This window comes from Corythoichthys intestinalis, chromosome 9 (genome assembly GCF_030265065.1).
Source record: "Corythoichthys intestinalis isolate RoL2023-P3 chromosome 9, ASM3026506v1, whole genome shotgun sequence".
Lineage (NCBI taxonomy): Eukaryota > Metazoa > Chordata > Actinopteri > Syngnathiformes > Syngnathidae > Corythoichthys > Corythoichthys intestinalis.
In genome coordinates this window covers 1,477,063-1,497,904 of record NC_080403.1, presented here as the reverse complement: position 1 = coordinate 1,497,904, position 20,842 = coordinate 1,477,063, and the positions used below count along the sequence as shown (strand labels likewise).

General features: G+C 40.2%; 1 protein-coding gene across 1 annotated transcript in view; it reads left to right on the top strand.

Annotated features, from left to right (window-relative positions):
- The window catches only part of cntn2 (contactin 2), a 66,930-nt gene that overhangs the window by 33,532 nt on the left and 12,556 nt on the right, over positions 1–20,842 (top strand). Inside the window, exons 10-20 of the mRNA XM_057845825.1 lie at positions 2,084–2,213; positions 2,311–2,461; positions 2,564–2,691; positions 5,501–5,676; positions 6,065–6,185; positions 7,811–7,969; positions 8,182–8,331; positions 12,862–12,932; positions 13,033–13,267; positions 14,704–14,819; positions 16,471–16,657. Coding sequence (XP_057701808.1) covers positions 2,084–2,213; positions 2,311–2,461; positions 2,564–2,691; positions 5,501–5,676; positions 6,065–6,185; positions 7,811–7,969; positions 8,182–8,331; positions 12,862–12,932; positions 13,033–13,267; positions 14,704–14,819; positions 16,471–16,657 — 1,624 coding nt within the window. The remainder of the gene's footprint in view (positions 1–2,083; positions 2,214–2,310; positions 2,462–2,563; positions 2,692–5,500; positions 5,677–6,064; positions 6,186–7,810; positions 7,970–8,181; positions 8,332–12,861; positions 12,933–13,032; positions 13,268–14,703; positions 14,820–16,470; positions 16,658–20,842) is intronic.

Below are 20,842 nucleotides of genomic sequence, written 5' to 3'. Positions count from 1 at the left end.
ACTGTACCAGCTGATGTCACTTTTGGATCTCTGGATTCTCTGTATTGTAATGTTTCCCGTGTTCTGGACACCATGAACTCTTCAGTAAGGCCACTGATTGGGAGCTGCAGTAGGTTACTGGTGCCATACACAGCAGAGCTGCTTAGGCTACGCGGTAGACTGAGCCATCTCCGCAGGTAGCTGCTGATCTTTCTGTGTACACTAGCAGAGGCCACAGGAGCCGAGGCAGGATGAAATGCTGGTAAATCCAGGCCTTGAACCTCCCTGGAAGACCCGACTTGTCAACCTGGCTGAGCCAGTCCTCAAGTTCTTTGCTAGTTCTCTGGATGGAGGCAGAGTCTTTGAGGCTGCAGTCAAAGTACTTCCCGAGGCTCTTAACTGTGATGGATGGAATGGTGGCTCCAGCCAGTGAGAAGCGGAACCTGTCCAATACTTTCCCTCGCTTGAGCCCTTGACTTTGCTGGCTTAAAGCTTATCCGAGCCCAGGTGATGAGCTTCTCTAGGCCTTGGAGAATCCATCTGCTGCCTGGTACAGATGTCTTGGTGACTGTCAGGTCATCACTCCAATATTTTTACAGGATATTCTTTGTATCCAAAGCATTTTTCCCCGATTGCTAAATAAATTGTATGGTCATGACAAATAACAGTCTTGTGCTAAATGGAATCTGAAAAAATGCATTTATTCAGTACGACAGGGCTAAGTTACTGCATAATGGTCAAAACTACCCCCTTATTAAAACTTCTGAACAGTATTTTATGCCACTGGAGTTAGTTCGGCTCTTGTCATTTTTCTTGCCGGGGATTTGGAGACGGACGAGAGAGCTTACCACAAGAGGAGGGTGAGAGCTATGCTACATGCTAACCTGAGAGTTCCAAGTCTCTTGCTCGCCTTTCAAAAACAAAAAACACACAAAACCACCCAGACTCATGTCACACAAGGCGGCGGGGGTGATAGCCTTCACCGATCGGCCAGCCGCCGGCGGTGAGCAAGTTTCGGCTCGTCTTTCCCTGTCTCGTCCCCGACAGGAGTGTTCGTCACCGGGGACACGCCTGGGGAATGAACGCCGAAAATGGCACATTGTCGGCGGACAAACCAGCCGACGTCGGCGCGCGTGGCTGCCCTTTTGTGGGCACAAGGAGAGGGCCAAGAGGGGTGGAAGTCTCTACATGATCGAGAACCGCAGATGAGAGTGCGTGACAGACCGATCAGGGACGTTCATCGCCCGGCGACCATGGTGAGCGACAAGCCGCTGGTCGTTGGCTAAGGGAGACGGTCACTGCCGCCTTTTTGGTGGACAGGGAGCATTGTCACCCACAAAATGCAAGCCACCTCCTTATTAAATCATGTGCCATGATCCCAGTATCTGACTTAATATAAAGCACGTAGCTTACTCACTTCCTCATCGGTCCATTGGTCCCACGGTTGTCAGACTTGTTCTGCCCATTGTTCTCAGTGAACAGGATCTGTTTGAAACCCAAAAAGGCTCACACACCTCACCCTGGTGCAGCAACAAAAGCCTGCAGCACATTGGGCTGGCGGGATGCGAAAAATGAACGAATTAATCCGCAAAATAAGCAGAATCCGCAGTCGTTCTGCATACTATAGTAATGGCTGTATAGTGAAGATGATTAGTCCGCTGACGTCACATTCGCCTTCTTCTTTAATCCAGACTCTGGCCGGAAGTCACTCATTTTCATGGCGTGGGAATAAAAAAATTGAATAAATACTGTATATCCATCGCTTCCACACACATCCAAGCGGTCCATTTCATTCAGGAGCATAAAATACTGCTTGAAATAGGAAATAAACATGTTTTTTGCTGTCATAGGCACTCTAAAGCAGAGTGTTGATCTGTCTACCACTACATTTAAGTATTAAAGCATTTTTTAGTACGTTCTGCCCGTATGCATCTTGTAGGACGTTTCGCGATGTAGGACATTTTGGCAGAACACCGGTTATAGGCAGCAAAAAAGAAAATTAATGGGGAATCATTTGGAATGATCCTTAATTGATCTTAAAAACTGCAATATGGATGTACGTTTTCTTTATGTCTCACCTTCAATGACCCTAAAAACTTTCCAGGATAGAGTTGAAGTGAATGGAGTTCGTCTCAAGATCAGCAACCTAGCGTTGGAGGATTCTGGGATGTACCAGTGTGTTGCTGAGAACAAACATGGAACAATCTACTCTACTGCTGAGCTTAGAGTCCAAGGTTGGACAAAATCTCTGATTACAGTAACACAAAATAACATTGCACTTTTTTTTAACCCTCACTCCTATCTTTGTTGCGCACTTTCTTCCTACTCTAGTTCAAGCCCCGGACTTCAGACTCAACCCTGTGCGGAAACTGATTCCTGCGGCCAGAGGGGGACAAGTGATGATTGAGTGTCGCCCGCGTGCAGCCCCCAAGCCCAGTCTCTTCTGGAGTCGTGGCACAGAGCTTCTCACCAACAGTAGCAGGTCATGACAGTAAAGACATCGAGAGAGTGTGGAGTGAGAAACGAGAGCAAGTTTTACCCTATCTTTTGGCTCCCTTATTAACTTTGTGAAATATCCACTCAGGGTAACTGTGACTCGAGATGGCATCTTATGGATCACTAACATAAGCAGAGCAGATGAAGGGAAATACACGTGCTTTGCTGAGAATTACCTGGGAAAAGCTAACAGCACAGGACACCTGTCTGTCAGAGGTATAGTTTACACACTCTTACAGAAATTTTCTTGGGAAACCAAATCATACATCTAATTGAAACAACCCAACCACCACCAGTGTTGTTAATAACGGCGTTAGAATATAACAGCGTTACTGACGGCGTTATTTTTTTTTTTAGTAGTGAGTAATCTAATTAATTACTTTTCTCATCTTGGCAACGCCATTAAGGTTACTGAGGATGGAAAGGCGTGCGTTACTATGCGTTGCTATATTGGTTGAATGACGCGATAAAAGTCGCAGGGAGACGGACTCACCGAGACGACAGAGCAAGCAGGAGTGGGGAGGAGGCAAAAAACTTGTGACGCCGAGCAAACGCGATGCTAGGTGGCTCCAATAATACCTGACTGTAGCCGATAGCCTACAAACTACGCCCACATGATATGGTAAATATGGTAGACATGGTTCGGTAGATATCACATATATAGAACTAGATGCGAAATGACAGACACAACACAACATGTACAGTATAGGAACTAGACGTGTTAGTAAACAGCCGCCATCTTAAAGCAGTAGACTTCTTAGGAGGGTTCTGTTGTAGAGAGCCATCCTAGCGAACCTAAGTAACTTTTTATCTAAAATACTCCTAAATCGGCAAAATCTTGACTTGAATCTTTCTTTAAATGATGAAACAGTTTTAAAACTTCCACATGTCAAAAGTAGACAGAAGGGAACTAATGCAATAATGGGAGCAATTTCAACAACTTATAACGGTTGATTCAGGGTAAAGGGTAAATTAGGAAAAGAAAAAAGAATTGGGCTAGGGACAATTGTCCCAAAAACCTTTTACACTTCACATAGTGTGACCTAAGTTTTTTTTTTTTTTTTTTTTTTGAGGAAAAAAAAAATCAAAACATGAAAATTATCACAAGTTACTTTGCCAAGTAACTAATTACTCTTACATTCAGGTAACTGAGTTACTAACGAAATTACTTTTGGGAGAAGTAATTTGTAACTATAATTAATTACTTTTTTAAAGCCTGCCTCCCAAAATGTCTCCCACGTCAATCTTAGACAGTTTAGCCTCTTGGACTATGCCACTTTAACAGAAAATGTGTCAAAATTAAAGCCCACAACATGCTGCCTTGACATCCTTCCTTCAAACATTTTCAAAACTGTTTTTCATTGCATAGCCCCAGACATACGTACTTCAGATTATAAATACTTCTCTCCAAACAGGAGAGTTTCCACAGACTTTAAAAACTGCAGTAATAAAACCTCTCCTAAAAAAACCTAATCTGGATGCCTCAACCATTAGTAATTACAGGCCAATATCAAATCTGTCATTCCTGGGGAAAATTATCGAAAGGGTTGTGTTCGAACAGATCCAGACTTTTATGATGCAAAACAATCTTATTAACTCATTTCAGTCTGGATTTCGGCCACAACACAGCACCGAGACCGTGCTTATCAAAGTCCTAAATGATATTCGTCAGAATACCGATGAAGGCAAATCATCTGTTCTGTTACAATTGGATCTCAGCGCCGCATTCAACACGGTTGATCAACAACATACTACTCAGCAGATTGGAACAGTGGGTAGGGCTTACTGACACTATTCTTCAGTGGTTCACATCCTGTTTACATGATAGGGATTTCTTTGTGTCAATCGGAAATTATCAGTCAGAACGAACCAAATTCACGTGTGGAGTCCCTCAAGGGTCAATTCTTGGACCACTCTTATTTAACATCTATATGCTTCCGTTAGCTCAGAAAATGGAACAGTATGACATCTCCTATCACGCTTATGCAGATGACACACAACTGTACATTTCTGTGCCCCACATGATTATAGTCCCTTAGTCTCCCTGAGTAAATGCATTCATCAAATCAATGAATGGATGTGCCAGAATTTTCTCCAGTTAAATGTGGAGAAGACAGAGGTGATCATTTTTGGGCCCAAAAAGGAAAAGTCAAAGATAAGCAGGCAACTTAGCACAATGTCACTTACAGCTACAAATCAAAAGTCAGAAACCTTGGCGTAATTATTGACTCAGACCTAAAAATTGATAGCCATCTAAAGTCCGTCACTAAATCTGCTTATTACCACCTAAAAAATATAACCAGAATTAAGGGGCTTCTGACTCAACAAGACATGGAAAAAACTTATGCATGCATTCATTTTCAGCAGATTGGACTATTGCAATGGTATATTTACGGGTCTTGATAAAAAATCAGTCAGGAAGCTGCAGCTAGTACAGAATGCTGCAGACATCTAGACCCCTAAGGTCGTCTGGAACCGGTCTTCTGCATGTTCCAAGAACAAAAATCAAGCAGGGTGAGGCAGCATTTAGTTATTAAGCTCCTCACCTCTGGAACAAGTTACCTGAACGTCTGAAGTATGCTCAAACTGTTAGCGCTTTTAAATCAGGGCTAAAAACGCTTTTGTTTAGCACTGCATATCCATAACTGTCTATATATTTCAATCTACTTGCTTTCTATTCCTCTTGTGCTTATCTCCATTGCTGATTTCAATTATTATTATTAGTAGTAGTTTTTGTTTTATTTTTTTAATTTATTTTTATTCTATTTGCGATTAAAAGCTATTTTTATGTATAATTTTATTTCCGATTTTGATTGTCTTGGTTTTTACGTTGTATTGATTTAAATGTGATTTTTATGATCTTCATGTGATGTAAAGCACTTTGAATTGCCTTGTGTTGAATTGTGCTATATAAATAAATTTGCCTTGCCTTGCCTTGCCTAAAGTAAGTTTAACAACACTGACCACCACCCAACTATTCCCCTTGTAAAAGCATTTTTTAAAAGACTCTGGTCAAAACCCACAGATGCCACCAAAATCACACTGGCCCCCTCCAATGCCGACATCAATCAAGGGGAGAATGTGACACTGCAGTGTCATGCCTCCCATGATCCTACCATGGACCTGACGTTCACCTGGGCCCTCAATGGGGCTCTTCTGGACCTGGAGGACTCTTCAGGGCCATACCATCGAGTAGAGAGCGTGAGTAAATCCTGAGAGTTGACTAGGCTTCAAAGCAATAGCATAGTCAATTAATGCTGTTGTGAACACTGTATTTACAATATTTTTACACCAATGAGAAAGAGAAGACATACAGTGTTTTCATGCTTTTTTGGTACTCGATAACAGTATACTGTACTTCTCATACTGTATTTCTGTGGTATGAAATTATGGTCAAACAAAAAAAGGTATTTGAAAACTTAAAACGATGTATGTTTCTTCGATGTTTGATTGATATGAATAAGCAAAGAAATGGTTAAATTGACCATATGTATAAGGGAGAAATTATATATTTGTAAGGATATTGCTGTGCTATGAGTTACGTATTTCAAATTTCAAAATATATTGTTGTGTTGTTGGACCCTTGTAGAAGGAAACCATCGGAGACCTGTTTATTTGGAATGCTCAACTGAGTCAGGCAGGCACTTATACCTGTACAGCTCAAACCGTGGTGGACAGTGCCTCAGCTACTGCCAAACTTGTGGTACGAGGTAAGAAGCATTCTAATTCTCATGTCCCATATTACAAAAAACACTTTCAAACATGAATACCGCAGCATTGTTGCGTGATGTGACACGCAATCTTCCCTGATCTCTATGCTGACATACTGCTGTCTGTCAGAACATACTGGTTCGACGTTTTTCAGACATGCAATATAGACTGAAACCCGGGTATGACATCACATTTGTTGACTTTTTTTAGAATCCACTGAGGTAAAAAAGTTAATTCACTGTATCAGTCTAACCAATTCAAACGTAAGAGACCAAGAAGAAGGAAGAAAGAAGAAAATACACAATAAATTCTCATGCTGCCTTGTCCTTAGCCCAATGCTTGTGCGCCCGATCGACAAATCCAGAGTACCAGTGTAAGAGTAGCGATTTTTCTTCATAAATCTACTCAAGTAAAAAGTATGGCGTGGTAAAACCTCTTAGAAATGCATATTTCTCAAAAAGTTACTCAAGTAAATGTAACCCACCTCTGACTGCAATCATCAGCTATTGCGACATCCTGGAATTATGATTGTGTAAATTGTCAGGTGAAGAAATCTGACCTTTTAGCCAGATTGCCGGAATCACGCCAGCCGAACCGCCGGAACTGTGCTGGCGCAATTCCAACGACCCGGGCCGACTGGCCAAAAGGCCAAACTCGCGCGTTCACCTTCGTCTTAACCCCTTGAACTGACTCCATTTTGAAAACTGGAAAAAGGCTTCGAAGCATAAGTAGGCAATTTATTCCAAGTCGGCAGCAATCATACAGCACAGAGCGACCCAGACAAGGAGGCACCTGGATCCAGGGTCAACAAAAGATTCCCTAGAAAAATGGCAACGATTAGTTAAACATTCAGTCTTTTAAAGGCACTGGTGAGGCGGGCTGTGGTCCGGAAGAAGGGTGTGTTTGGGCGTTGTTTAGGATTATTGTCTGATGGACAGGAGAATTTGGGTGTTACTGTTAAGGATTTTGCCATCCTCAGCACCACATGAGTGCTGAGTGTTTATTTCTTGGTTGCGTAATCCTCTGTATCAGATGTTCCTTGTGGTAAGACAAGATGTCCCGCCATTTGTTCTGGACTGTCCAGAGGTGCTGATCGCGGGATTTGGTGGTGCAGACGTGGGCTTGTAGATGTCATGCCTATCACCTGGTTGTCAGCCTCAATCTTGCTCAATCAGCTGCATGACGTTTTGCGCATCAGGTTTCCGTGGTCAGAAGGCGTCCTGTATCTGTTCTGCCCTTATCTGCCCGTTGCCTTGGCGCTGAAAATTCTGATCTTTTCAAGTTCAGCTGTTTATAATATCAGATATATTCTGCTTGTTTTTTTTTCAACTATGATATAAATGCTATTTATTTTATATTGGGTGTGTTATAATACAAACAGTCAAACAGTAAATATGAGAAAAGATACTATTCACTGTCTGTATAAACTGAACTGGGACATTGCGTTCATTTCTAAACACTGCCACATTACCTTGACTTAAGTACATGTCCTCATGACACAAATATTAGGAATAAGATGGTACCTACAAATTCAAACATACTGTATTTTTTGAAACTACTAAATAGTTTTATATGGATATAAAACTAATAAAGAAAATAATATTGCCTTCTATGTTGTGCCCAGGCCCACCAGGACCGCCTGGTGGTTTATTGGTAAGGAATGTTGCTGAAACATCAGTGTCGTTGAGATGGAGTCGTGGCTATGACAACCACAGTCCAATCGGCAATTACGTGATCATGGGCCGCTCTTCTCTGTCATCTAAGTGGAAGCGGATGAGGACAGGTGTGTTAACTGATAATAATCAATGAAATCATAACATATTTGGTGGTTGTAAGGTAAAGACGTGCAGCTAAAACTGTTTAAAAAACAACTAAAGGTTTAACTGAAATGCTGTAGTCATCAAAAATATGTGATGTGTTTTATATTATAGATTTTGATTTCAACCTTTACATAACTAACACATCTTGTTTTTTTTTTGTTTTTTTTTTAAACAGAACCAGTGAATATTGAAGGAAATGCAGAGTCTGCACAGGTGATTGGGCTAGTGCCCTGGATGGATTATGAATTCCAGGTCATTGCCAGTAACATCTTGGGCAGTGGAGAGCCCAGCATGCCCTCAAATATCATCCGTACACAACAATTAGGTAAGGAAACATTGGCACACAAGCCAAGAAATCATTTTCAATTAAGATGTGTGGTAATAGGAGAATTAGGTGTTGCAGTCATTTATGTACTCAATTACCGATACTAATGATACAGGAGTAATAGATACCACAGCCTAGAAATAGAAACACATGAATGAAACCGACAAGACACAACTGTGTATATGGCGGAAAACACTCAGGTGGCTTGACGTTACGCTCTGAGAACTCCATTGTCATTTCATAGTCGTTTGGTGAAAGGACACATCGACTTGTATGAAAAAGGGATGTAACAGTTTCATCAGGGCCTTGTCATGCTTTTTTAACATAAACTGAACCATGTCCTTGGCATTAAAGAGGTTTTTACTGGAGTGCACAGCTCTTTTGAGGGTCTGGGAGAGGATTTTAATCTGTGCCAAAAACATTTTAGGGGTGAAATTCCCACCCATAATATTTTATTTTTTGGAAGTGGGCTTTTTAAATAATTTTTCATTTAAGATTAAAGAATGTGAATGCATTGTTGTATCCTTAATTCATTGAGAAATGTGTGTTGTTTAAAATTAGTTTAAAAGGCTTTCTTGGTCAAAAACGTTTAAGTGGATGCATTTCAACTCTTCTCGAGTTATTTCTGCTAAACGCTAGATGTCAGTGCATGCCTGTTGAACTTTTGATATTACCAATTCTATTCTGCCAAAAAAAGCAGTGTTGGAAAAGAGAGAGAGTTGTGTTATGGTAATAGAAGATCAGAGCTGAATGAGAGAAGCAGATGAGTGTGATTATTGCATTCCTGTTGTAAGATGCGCCATTTAAAGTAAATAGAAACCCAAGAACGATTCTTTTTAGAAACTACAGCTAAGTTCCCACATGCATAAATTGCTTTGACTGAGAATACAAGGCTACATAATGCATACAAGTGAACATACAGTACGAAGGTGAGTAAAAAACACCATCTATCTACTGTGTTTAGCCCCGAAGCTTTCGGCCTAGGCTGTATAATTTAAGCATCTAATTTATCGAATGCATCGATATCATCCTATAATAAGCACAAAAAAAAAACGGCATCACGGGTCGAAAAGATGATGGATAGCACGCTTGTAGTTCAGGTTAGGGTTTGTCGCTCCTGATCGTGACTCCGCTAAGTCGAGGTGCGAGCATTAGCGGGCATAATGAAAGACGCCGATTTTAATGAAATATTATTGCGTACTTACCTTGTTTCAAACCAAAAACTCAGTGTGGCGTGTATCATCGAGTCTAAATACACAGCTGTGGGCTTTGTGTTGCTTTCATGGTTAAACACGGTAATATAGCAAGAGACACGACACGAAAGTCACAGACAAAATGGAGTGGTCGAGATTTTCTTTTTCAAATATTTACTCTTTGAACAGTTTTTTTTTTTTTTTTTTTTTTCATTTTTTCTTTGTTTACATTCCATTATTTATCATCTAAAATATTGGGGGAAATGTGACGGTAACAAAAAATATACAATTAAGCAATAGTTATGAGGTGGATATATGTTCCTTGAGACGTAATTTGTTTAAAAGTTTAAAAATATGCGAGTGAATAGTTTTAAGGTAAAAAATGATAAGCATTTTGAACAATAAATAATAATTCTTTTTATGACTGGGTTGAAACAAATGCAGTTGCGATGTGTATGTAAACAGGGGTCTCCAGGGTAAAACGGACAAATTCAAAATACTCTTGGGCCATATCGCGCCATTAAACTGCTATGGCAGCATATAGACATATTGTTCTATCAAACACAACAGTTTTTTTGGGCCTAAAATACAGCAGTTTATATAAAAGGGGTCCAAGAGCAGAAACTGCTTTTTCGGCCTTGTCTGTGTTTTGCGCCATATCTATTTGTATGTGATGCATGCAACAGTATTGTAACTAGGGATGTCCCGATCTGATCACTTGATCGGAAATCGTGCCGATCGTGCCACTTTTCAGAGGATCGGAATCGGGTGAAAAGGATCAGGTATTCACTTTTCCTGCTTCATGCTCGTACAGCGCCAAAGCCTCTCACCCTCCTGCCTACTAAACGGTGTGGCCAAACTGTCCAGTGCAACGCGCGTTTGGTACCTAAAGTTAATGATGATTGACATGTTTGTAGCTTTGATCTTGCCAGAGAAGCTTCGGTGCTTTACGATCAAAGGCACAAATGTGTCAATTAGTGATGCACGGGAAAACATGTTCAACCAAACCGATAACCGATAATTTCGGCCTCATTTCAGCCGATAACCGATAATGTCAAGCCGATCATTCTATTAAAAGATTTATGTAAAATTTTAAAGTATACACAACAGCAAATATTACTGTGCAAAAATACAATTAATTGCTCTTTTTTTCAACATCAAATGTGAACAGGTAATAAATTCCATCTAAATACATCTAAATAATGATAGATTGTGTAATGGTAAACTTTTGGCAACAATTACTTCCAGAGTAAATACCTAAGTTGCACAAAAATGCCTTTAAAAGTAAGCCACTCCTAACGTATGTAACATTACTAAACTGCAAAAACACACCTCCTTAAAATTAGTTAAATTTTAAAACATTTTTCACTGTAAATCTATTGGTAATAAGTGAAATTATCTGCCAGCGCTTCAAGTATATTTCCCTCACTTAGATTTCTTCAAATAAGAAAAATAATAACAGTATCTGAAAATAAACTTAACAGCATTATTTTAAGGAATAAATTATTATACTCAATCCTAAAAAAAACTTGTTTGTCAGAAATGTTCTTTGTTCAAGAATAGGTATGGTTCAAAACATTATTTGAAAGCAATTTTTTCTTGATTTAGGTGAAATTTTTTTTAGATGTATGGGCTTAATAAGAACAAATGGTAATATTTACTTCAAGTAAATGGAATAACCTGGCGCATTCATCTGTTAACTAGTCTTGAACACTCAAAAAAAGATGGACTAGATTAAGAAGAATGAACTGATTAAGACGTCATAAATTTACAGCGTACTGAATGCATTACTGACTGACTGACTTCTTGTGAGTGGGGTTTTGTGCATGTTGAAATGATCATCTATCCACCGTGCCGTCATGATAAGCATGCTTACTTGACATCACTTGTCCAAATGTCCATGGTGAAACTGATGTGATCGGCATGTTTTTCTCGAAGAATGGTGGTTGTATAAACTGCATTATTTTTTCCTCCGGGGCTATGGCTCTCAGGGCACTTCGGTAAAAAACACGTCTCTCGTCCGACCGAGGCTGGCATCTCGTCCCGCCTGTGCTCTTCAGTCCGTCCTGCCGCCACACTAGCACCCCGCCTCTGTCTGGCTGTGGTGCTTAATGAGTTGAACCGGAGATGAGTGACGGCGGCGCTGTCCAAGAACAAGCCGTTAAAAGAGTCTCTCGATCGTCACAAGCCCCATAGCTTAGCTTAGTTTATGTTTGTTTACATTAGCTTCAGCCTTCGCGCTAGCAGCAGCGTCGTATTCCTTCCAAAAATCTCTGTGATGCAGCTTTAAATGGCTGATCAGGTTAGTGGTGTTGAATGAGGACACTTTCTTTCCGCCTCGTGGAACTTCTGCATTGCATGTTTTGCAGATGGCAAGAGCATCGTTTATTTCACACACAGAAAAATCAACCCATGCCGGTGACAGAGCCACCATGATATCCAATTGCCTCAACCATGTCGTGTAACGCGTCACTCGTGCGACAGGGTCGAGGTGGCCGTGCAGAATAGGAAATGCGTCACTCATGCGACAGGGGCATCAGAGGGAGGACGGGTTGAGGAGGTGGCGGTACCGAATTGGACAAAACTGCTTCGAATTTGGCACATTTGGAACCAAAATCTGGATTATCTGTGTGATGTCATAATTGCCATTATCGGCCGATAATTATCGGTAACCGATATTATTGTGCATCTTTAGTTAAACTTGCATTGAGGGGCTGTTCTCAGCAGCATGAGTGTCAAAGTGTGAGTGTATTTGAGTGGACTCACTCAATGAAGCATTTGATAAAGACATCCTCATTAAAATATGAAAACCTATCAATGCTTGGGTAGTTTTAGTTAAAGCAGACACTGTTTTTTCATCTGTGGGACTTTTTCATACCACTGTAACTAATAATTGTAACATAATAATAGTATAATAATTGAAAATAAAAAATTAAATAAATTAAAATTATATAAATATATTTATATTATGTTATAACATATTATTCCATTATATATCCTTATAAATATATATATTATATATTATTACATATTAATATATAATATAGAAATAAATAAAATTAAAAAATAAAATAACATAATTGTAATTGTAACACCATGGCCATCGGCCAAACGCATCACACACTGTACAGTCTATGCCGCTTATCAGAAAATGTCATTATTTGTCTTCCAAATGATTTAGTTTATTCTTTAATGTCAGCGTTATTGGGGAAGCAGGAATTATAGAGACCGATGTACCTTTATATGTAAAATTGTAAAATATAAAAGCTATTTGAGTTGAAAAGTAAAATCTCCATATGTTTCGCTTAAGCACTGTAAATTTGGTTGTGATCCACAGCTCCCTCAGTGGCTCCCAGTGGACTCGGAGGCGGAGGGGGAGATCGCCATGAACTCATTATTACATGGACGGTAAGTTGAAAACTAATAGCTGAATGATATTGTGATCACATGTGTAAATTAGTGCTTGGTTTAAAGTTAGGTTTGTTGAACCTTAGCCTTCTGTTTTCAGCCCATGGCTCGAGAATATCAGAATGGTGATGGCTTTGGCTACACACTGGCATTCAGAAAGAAAGACACATCGCCATGGACAGAAGTGCGCATACCTTTAGTGGAGTCATCCCGATATGTGTACTACAATGAAACCCTGATGCCATACAGCCCGTTTGAGGTGAAAATTAAAGCCTTTAACCGAAGAGGCGAAGGTCCATTCAGCCAAATTGCTGTAGTCTACTCTGCTGAAGAAGGTCAGTTTTTATTATTTAATATGTTTTAACACGAATTTATGCTAAGGATATAATAAAACAGCCAGCAAGCTGCTCTGATAACGTTGGCAGTAAATCAATCAAGCCTGCTTTATTTAAACAGGGTTGGTACAGGTCCTTGAAAATGTTTGGATTTTAATGTTATGTTGTCATGAGTTGAAAAAAGCTTGAATTTTACGCAGTCCTTGAAATGCTGGCAAGTGTTAGGCACACAGTAATTCTCAGCACTCTGTCTAAAAATAGAAATGATGGAATGAAGAAAAATCAAATAAATTTGCTTCATCGCTGCTACACGCTCTTTCTGAAGTTGTTTTCCCTTAATGTCCCGCATCACATCGTTGCTCCATAGAGGAGAGTGCATTTGAGTCTGGTTGAGTGATTTGGAGTTTTATCAAGCAAACAGTATCCAAATAGAGTAGTATTTAAATGCATACATGTGCATTTGTTGTGGTTTAGTATAGTAGTATAATGGTATAGTTTAGCACTACCAGTTTCTGTATTTGTCATATTTTTTTTTCGTGACTTCCACACCCCCTCTGCTAATCACAGTTTAATTCGGCTGGGAGGCAGCCTGACAGACAGTCTTTGCGTTGTAGAAAAGTTTAGAAGTACAAAACCGCTCGTTTTTACCTGTTTTTGGAAAAGGGCCAAACAACAAAATTACCATTTTCTTCATGTTTTTTTTTTTTTTTTTTTTTTTTTTTGCTTCTTAAGGATTCTCCCTTGGTAAAAATGCTATGTGACTGTTAAATAGGGTGAAAAACCATTATAAAGGGTCTTTAATTCTAATATTAATGCATTCTTTGCCATTGTGATACTCATCAGTGCCACAATGGTTTGGTTGTCGGAAGGCAGTCTGTCATAAGCGTCATTGTGTGGCTTGAAAAGCGCTTTAGAAATAAAATGTATTATTATTAATTATAATAATTATTATTATTATTATAATGTGCGTTATTTATGTATTTATTTATTTATTTTTAAATTTGTTTCCTGTTTTGTTGGAAGTGGTGCCTCTCAAAGCAATCATTATCTGCCAAAAAAAGTGTTATTTTAACAAAATGCGCTGTGAGTACAGTCATTAATGGGAATTGCTGAGCAAGGATATAAGAAATGTTACCTTCTGGGTCACTTTAATGATGCAATTGTCGGTACAAATAAAACCATACACACAAACCTTTAACAATGCTTGCAATTGATTGTTCACCAATTTTTAAAATTTATTTATTGTTACAATTTTTTGTTAAACGTTTTGACCACAAGAGGGCATCATAAGTTTTAAATTGTCTGTTATTTCACCTCATCATCTATTCCCCATGCATCTGAATAGACTACACATCTTCATTGGTGAAACTGTAACGGTTTGTACCCTATGATGTTTTTAAATTTTAAATTCTCCAACCATGTTTAACACTCCACAGAGCCAACCGTTGGACCATTAAGCATAAATGTCACTGCACTGACAGCTTTTGAGATCCAAGTGTCGTGGGACCCTGTCCTGCAAGCTAATACCAATGGCATCCTAAGAGGATATGAGGTGATGTGAAGCATAGTAACATAATAAGATTAATTGTTTATCTTGTCTGATTTTAATTTTGTTGTCGATTAAAATGTGCATTTAAATTCTTTTAAAACAAAATAAATTTTGTAACTGGGAAAATACATAGCTTGTACTCATAGACCTCATAATATCTTGACGGGACACGGGGGGCCGATTAATAGGGGGCCTATCTCCGTCAAAGCTGACCGAGTGGAAACACAAAGAGCAATTTACGTTGAAAATTTTTGGGAATAAATGCTTGAATCCCTGAATTCTTTACAGATATGGGTGTAAAACAGTTTCGTTTCTTGGTGAAAAGCAAAAAAACCAAACAGGCAGTTAGCATTTATTTTACGTAAATATGTCGAATGTGCTGCTAATCTTTAAACCACTGTGGTGCCGCCTTATCACAACAAAGAGCTTTTTATGTAGACATTTTGGGGAATGAATGCTTAAATCTCTGAATTCTCTATAGATATGGTTGTAAAACAGTCTCGATTCTTGGTTAAAAGCAAAAAAAACAGACAGTTAGCATTTATTTAATGTAAATATGTCGAATGTGCTGCTAGTCTTTAAGCCACTGTGGCGCCGCCTTGTCACCTCAAAGAGCTTTTTACGTTGAAATTTTTGGGAATAAATACTTTAATCCCTGAATTTTTTATAGATATGGACGTAAAACAGTCTCGATTCTTGGTTAAAAACAAACAAACAAAAAAGGGCAGTTAGCATTTATTTTACGTAGATATTGCGAATTATGACGCCGATGCCGTAACGGTTAATTTCTCCTATTGATTTTTTTCACAACTTCTCATGAGTTCTTCTCTAATAATGAAGTTTCTTGGCCTTAGCAATACGGTTCGCCATGAGGTATGATGATGCTCTCATGGTACCTTTAATTGCTCTGGGAAAAATGATCCTATCCTTACAACTTGCTAGCTGGTAATGAAGAGCACGTCCTGTTAATGTGCTTTTGTTTTCGTAGCGGAAAAAAAAAAAAAAAATCATGGCTGACATAGACGTCGTTTTGTTTTGTTGAATGGGCAAAACTCTTTCAAACTTATCAACTCAATAATAAGAGTTCTAAAAATGTGTAAACAACACTATTATGCTGTAAAAAAAAAAAAGTAAAAATTGACGATAAATCTCATTAAAAAACTTTCTAACCATTTAGTATTTTGAAAAGTAGAAGGTCCGTCGATTTGAAAAACTTGGGTATCGTTTGCTAGCTTTTAGCCACATAAATGCAGAATAGACTTGGTTTGAGGCTCCTCTTCTGGCTCAGTAGGAGGCCTTTTCCCTGTAAAAAAGCTGTACAAAGAAGTCACCGCCCGCAGCACACAGCCAACAGCAGCTAATGTTACTGTTTACATTGACTGACGCTGGCCTGCAAACACCCTAGTAATGTCGGCCAACCACTAGAGGGCGACATACACAAATTTCTATTTGGATTTGTATTGATGTGTAAAGAGGCACAGGCCAGACGCGGTCGTTAACACATTATTCATTATTTCTATGTGGCCCGGTAGCAAATGTGTCACGGACCAGTACCGGTATCCGGCCCGGTGATTGGGGATCACTGTACTGAAGCATTTAGTCATGTCTTTCTGTGACAATGAACCTTACTATATCTGTGAATGTGTGCGTTTAGATCCGTTACTGGCGACAGCAGGAACGGGAGGCGGCAGCAGACCGAGTGAGGACAGCAGGACTAGAAACAACAGCCAGGGTGTCTGGACTTCGTCCCAGCACTCGGTATCATGTTGCAGTTCTAGCATATAACAGCGCCGGCACGGGCCCACCCTCACCACGGTCTACAGTCACCACGAGGAAACCACGTATGGATGCTTAGTTCGAAAGAATTCAGAAGTAGGGATTGGCAGTGTAATCAATCTACATTATTATTTGAATTTGGTAGATTGCGAATGAATTATTGTTTAATGATGTCTCAAGCAATTAAGAAAAACTTGATTTAAAGAGCCTCCCCTCAGCCAAGATGGCCCATTTTTCACTTAAAAAACCTGCTATAACTATTGTCTATATACAGCAATTACGCTTGTTTTTAGCAAATTTTGGCTGAATGGTACGTTTTTCAAAAAAAACGAATAGAACTTATGTGTCCCTTAGCATCCTGATTTTTTTATGTATAAGTGATGTGAGTTAGACAAAAAATGACATTTTTGGGGTATCAAACGGAAGAGCCCGCATGAGAATTCAGTTCGTTTTTGGTGTATGAACGGTGTCGGATTAAACTGTTTTGACTGCTAAAATGTGTGCCAACTACACATTCGATAAGAAAATATCACACATTGTTAACTTATGATGAAAACTCATTCTCGTCTCGTCAGACGACATCTGGCAGCTATCTCGTTATGTTTTAGTCTCCCAAGGCACGTTTTTAGCTCGTCATCAAGACCTTATCGTCATGAAAAAATTGTTTGTTGATGAAATATTTTTGTTATCACCATCATTGACCAAAGCAACAATGATTTTGAGGCATTTCAGGGTCACTTCCTGTTGATTTTGAGGCATTTCACGGTGACTTCCTTATGATTTTGGGGCATTCAGGATTACTTTCTGTACATATTGTTGAAATTCGCCCCCCCCCCCCCCCCCGGCCCAGACGCACCCAAGAACAGCACCAGCCAAAACAATTGCCGCTCGGCTGACGCTGCTCCGCGTGCGCCCGCCGGGAAGGCCGAATCTCGCGCGTCCTCTTATTTTAACCCTTTGTACTGACTCCATGTTTCAAAAGCTTGAAGAACACTCACCGAAAACAGGTTGACAATTTATTCGTCGACAATAGTAAAAACAAGGCAAAAACAGACGACGAAGGGACAATTCTGGATCCAAAACAAGGCTATATGTTTCCGAGCAGAAAAAAATCTGTGTTATCTCAGTGTCCAGTCTTTTTAAAGTCTTTGCTGAGGCGGGCCTTGTCGAAGGCGTTTCTGGGCGTTGCTTTTGGGCCATCCCCTCTGTGGCCGGTTTTGGGCGGCTTAGGTTCGTGCGCGGATTGGGACGCCCGCTATCAACTTTGCTGTCCGGGCTGGTTGTACTTGTTTTAGGACAAAGCGCTTTGTCCTTGGAGTTTGCTGGGAGAGCTGATTGCCAGAGTTGGTGCGTCAATCTTGTGATAAGACGGCATTGTGTATCTCTTCTATTTCTTCTCATTAAACTATGGTGTGCTATTTATTTTATATTAGTAGTGTAGTCCTACCGTAAATATGAAAATGATACTATTTCCTGATTAATTATATTACGTGTGTTAGACTAATGCAAACAGTTAGACGGTGCCTACGAAAACCTGTACCATATGTATGTGTTAGACTATATATGTGTTAGACTAATGCAAACAATTATATGGTGTGTGCGATGACGATGTCTTTTCTCCTTCAATATTGGTTCACTCCAGGTTGATTTTGACACATTTAGGCTCACCGCCTTTTGATTTTGAGGCATTTCAGAGTCACTTCCTGTTGATATGGGGACATTACAGGGTCACTTACTGTTCATATTGGCTCACTTTCTGTTGATATGAGGGCATTTTGGGGTCACTTCTTGTTCATCACTTGGGTTGGAAATCAATAACAGTGAATGGAAGCTTTTGTGCTATTGAAATGAATGGCGAATAGATCATTGGAAATCAATGTGAAATTGTGTCCATTAGAAATGAATTGGTATGTTTTTGGGAAAATTTTGGCCGAATTGTATTTATTTTGCAAAAACAAATTGGAAAGCCTTGAAGTTGCTGTTGTCATTATTAAGTTATCTAGTGGGGCATCACAATACAATTAGCTATAATATTAAGTCCACGACTGAATATATTGATATCGGTTTGATATCAGTTTTTTTGAGTTGGACAATATCAGGATATCGGTTAAAAAGTCAAACTCTACTTAGAATTTGTGTGTGCGAAACTATCCGCAGTCTGGCACAGGCATTAAAGTTAAATTAGTTTAAATTAGTCGATCAGGTCAAAGGCCTTCTGATAGATTTCCTGGTTCTCGTGACTCTGGAGGAACTCAATCTTGTCCAGACCGTAAGCTTCTTTGATGAGGCTGCAGTACAATTAGTTTAAAGTGGCATTAAAAAGAATTAAATGAGATTTGCTGATACCTGTAGAAACCCTGTAAATAGAAATTTTGTGCCCTTTAGTGTCCTAAATTTTTTGATGTATAAATGATTAAATGAATTTTGTCTGGGGGGCACCCCGAAGAAACCATCCATCCGTTATCTACCGCTTAGTTCGGGGTCAGGTCGCGGAGGCAGCAGCTTTAGCAGGGAAGCCCAGACTTCCCTCTCCCCAGCCACTTCAACCAGCTCCTTCGGCACGATCCCAAGGTGTTCCCAGGCCAGCCGAGAGACATAGTCTCCCCAGAGTGTCTTGGCTCGTCCCCGGGGCCTCCCGCCGGTGGGATATGCCCGGAACGCCTCTCCAGGGAGGCGTCCAGGAGGCATCCGACCCAGATCCCCGAGCCACCTCAACTGGCTCCGCTCAACACGGAGGAGTAGCGGCTCGATACCGAGTCCTTCCCGAATGACCGAGCTTCTCACCCTATCTCTAAGGGAGAGCTCGGCCAACCTGCAGAGGAAACTTATTTCGGCCACTTGTATCCGTGATCTTGTTCTTTCATTCACAACACACAGCTCATGACCATAGGAAAGGGTGGGAACGTTGATTGGCCGTTAAATCTAGAGCTTCGCCTTTCTGCTCAGCCACCCTTTTCCGACTGAGGACCATGGTCTCGGATTTGGAGGTGCTGATCTTCATCCCAGCCGCTTCACACTCGGCTGCGAACCGCTCCAGTGAGAGTTGGAGGTCACGGCTTGATGAAGCCAACAGCACCACATCATCTGCAAAAAGCAGGGATGCAATGCTGAGGCCACCAAGCCGGACACCCTCAACGCTCTGGCTGTGCTTAGAAATCCTGTCCATAAAAATTATGAACAGAATCCGACCCTCACTGGGAACGAATTCGACCTACTGCGGACCAAACTCTGACACCGATCGTACAGGGACTGAACAGCCCTTACCAAGGGGCTCTGTACCCCGTACCCCGGGAGCACCATCTACAGGACTCCCCAGGGCACACGGTCGAACGCCATCTCCAAATCTACAAAAAACATGTAGACTGGTTAGGCGAACTCCCATGCACCCTCGAGGACCCTACCGAGTGTGTAGAGTTTGTCCACTGTTCCACGTCTGGGACAAAAATCACACTGCTCCTCCTGTATCCGAGATTCGACTTCCCAACGGACCCGCTTTTCTAGCAGCCCTGAATAGACTTTACCGGGGAGGCTGAGTATGGTGATCCCTCTATAATTGGAACACACCCTCCGATCTCCCTTCGTAAGAAGGGGGACCACCCCGAAGAAACACCACTGAAAAAAAATACAAGGAATAATATAGATGGTAGCTTTTGGATTACATACTAAGCTACCATCAATAAATGAGGAGTGAGCACCTACTGTATGTAAAGGTAACGTACTTTTTCACACTACTACCTCTCCATGCTGGTTAGCTGCCATCACAGATATTTTCTGATATTATAAGAATAATATCAATAATAGGGCTGTCAAAATTATCACGTTAACGGGCGTTAATTTTTTTTTTTTTTTTAATTAATCACGTTAAAATATTTGACGCATTTAACGCACATGCCCCGCTCAAACAGATTAAAATGATAGCAGTGTCATTTCGACTTGTTACTTGTGTTTTTTGGTGTTTTTCCGCCCTCTGCTGGCGCTTGAGTGCGACTGATTTTTATGGGTTTCAGGCTTCAGCACCATAATTATTATTGACATCAACAATGGCGAGCTACTAGTTTATTTTTTGATTGAAAATTTTACAAACTTTATTAAAACGAAAACATTAAGAGGGGTTTTAATATAAAATTTCTATAACTTGTACTAACATTTATCTTTTAAGAATTACAAGTCTTTCTATCCATGGATCGCTTTAACAGAATGTTAATAATGTTAATGCCATCTTGTTGATTTATTGTTATAATAAACAAATA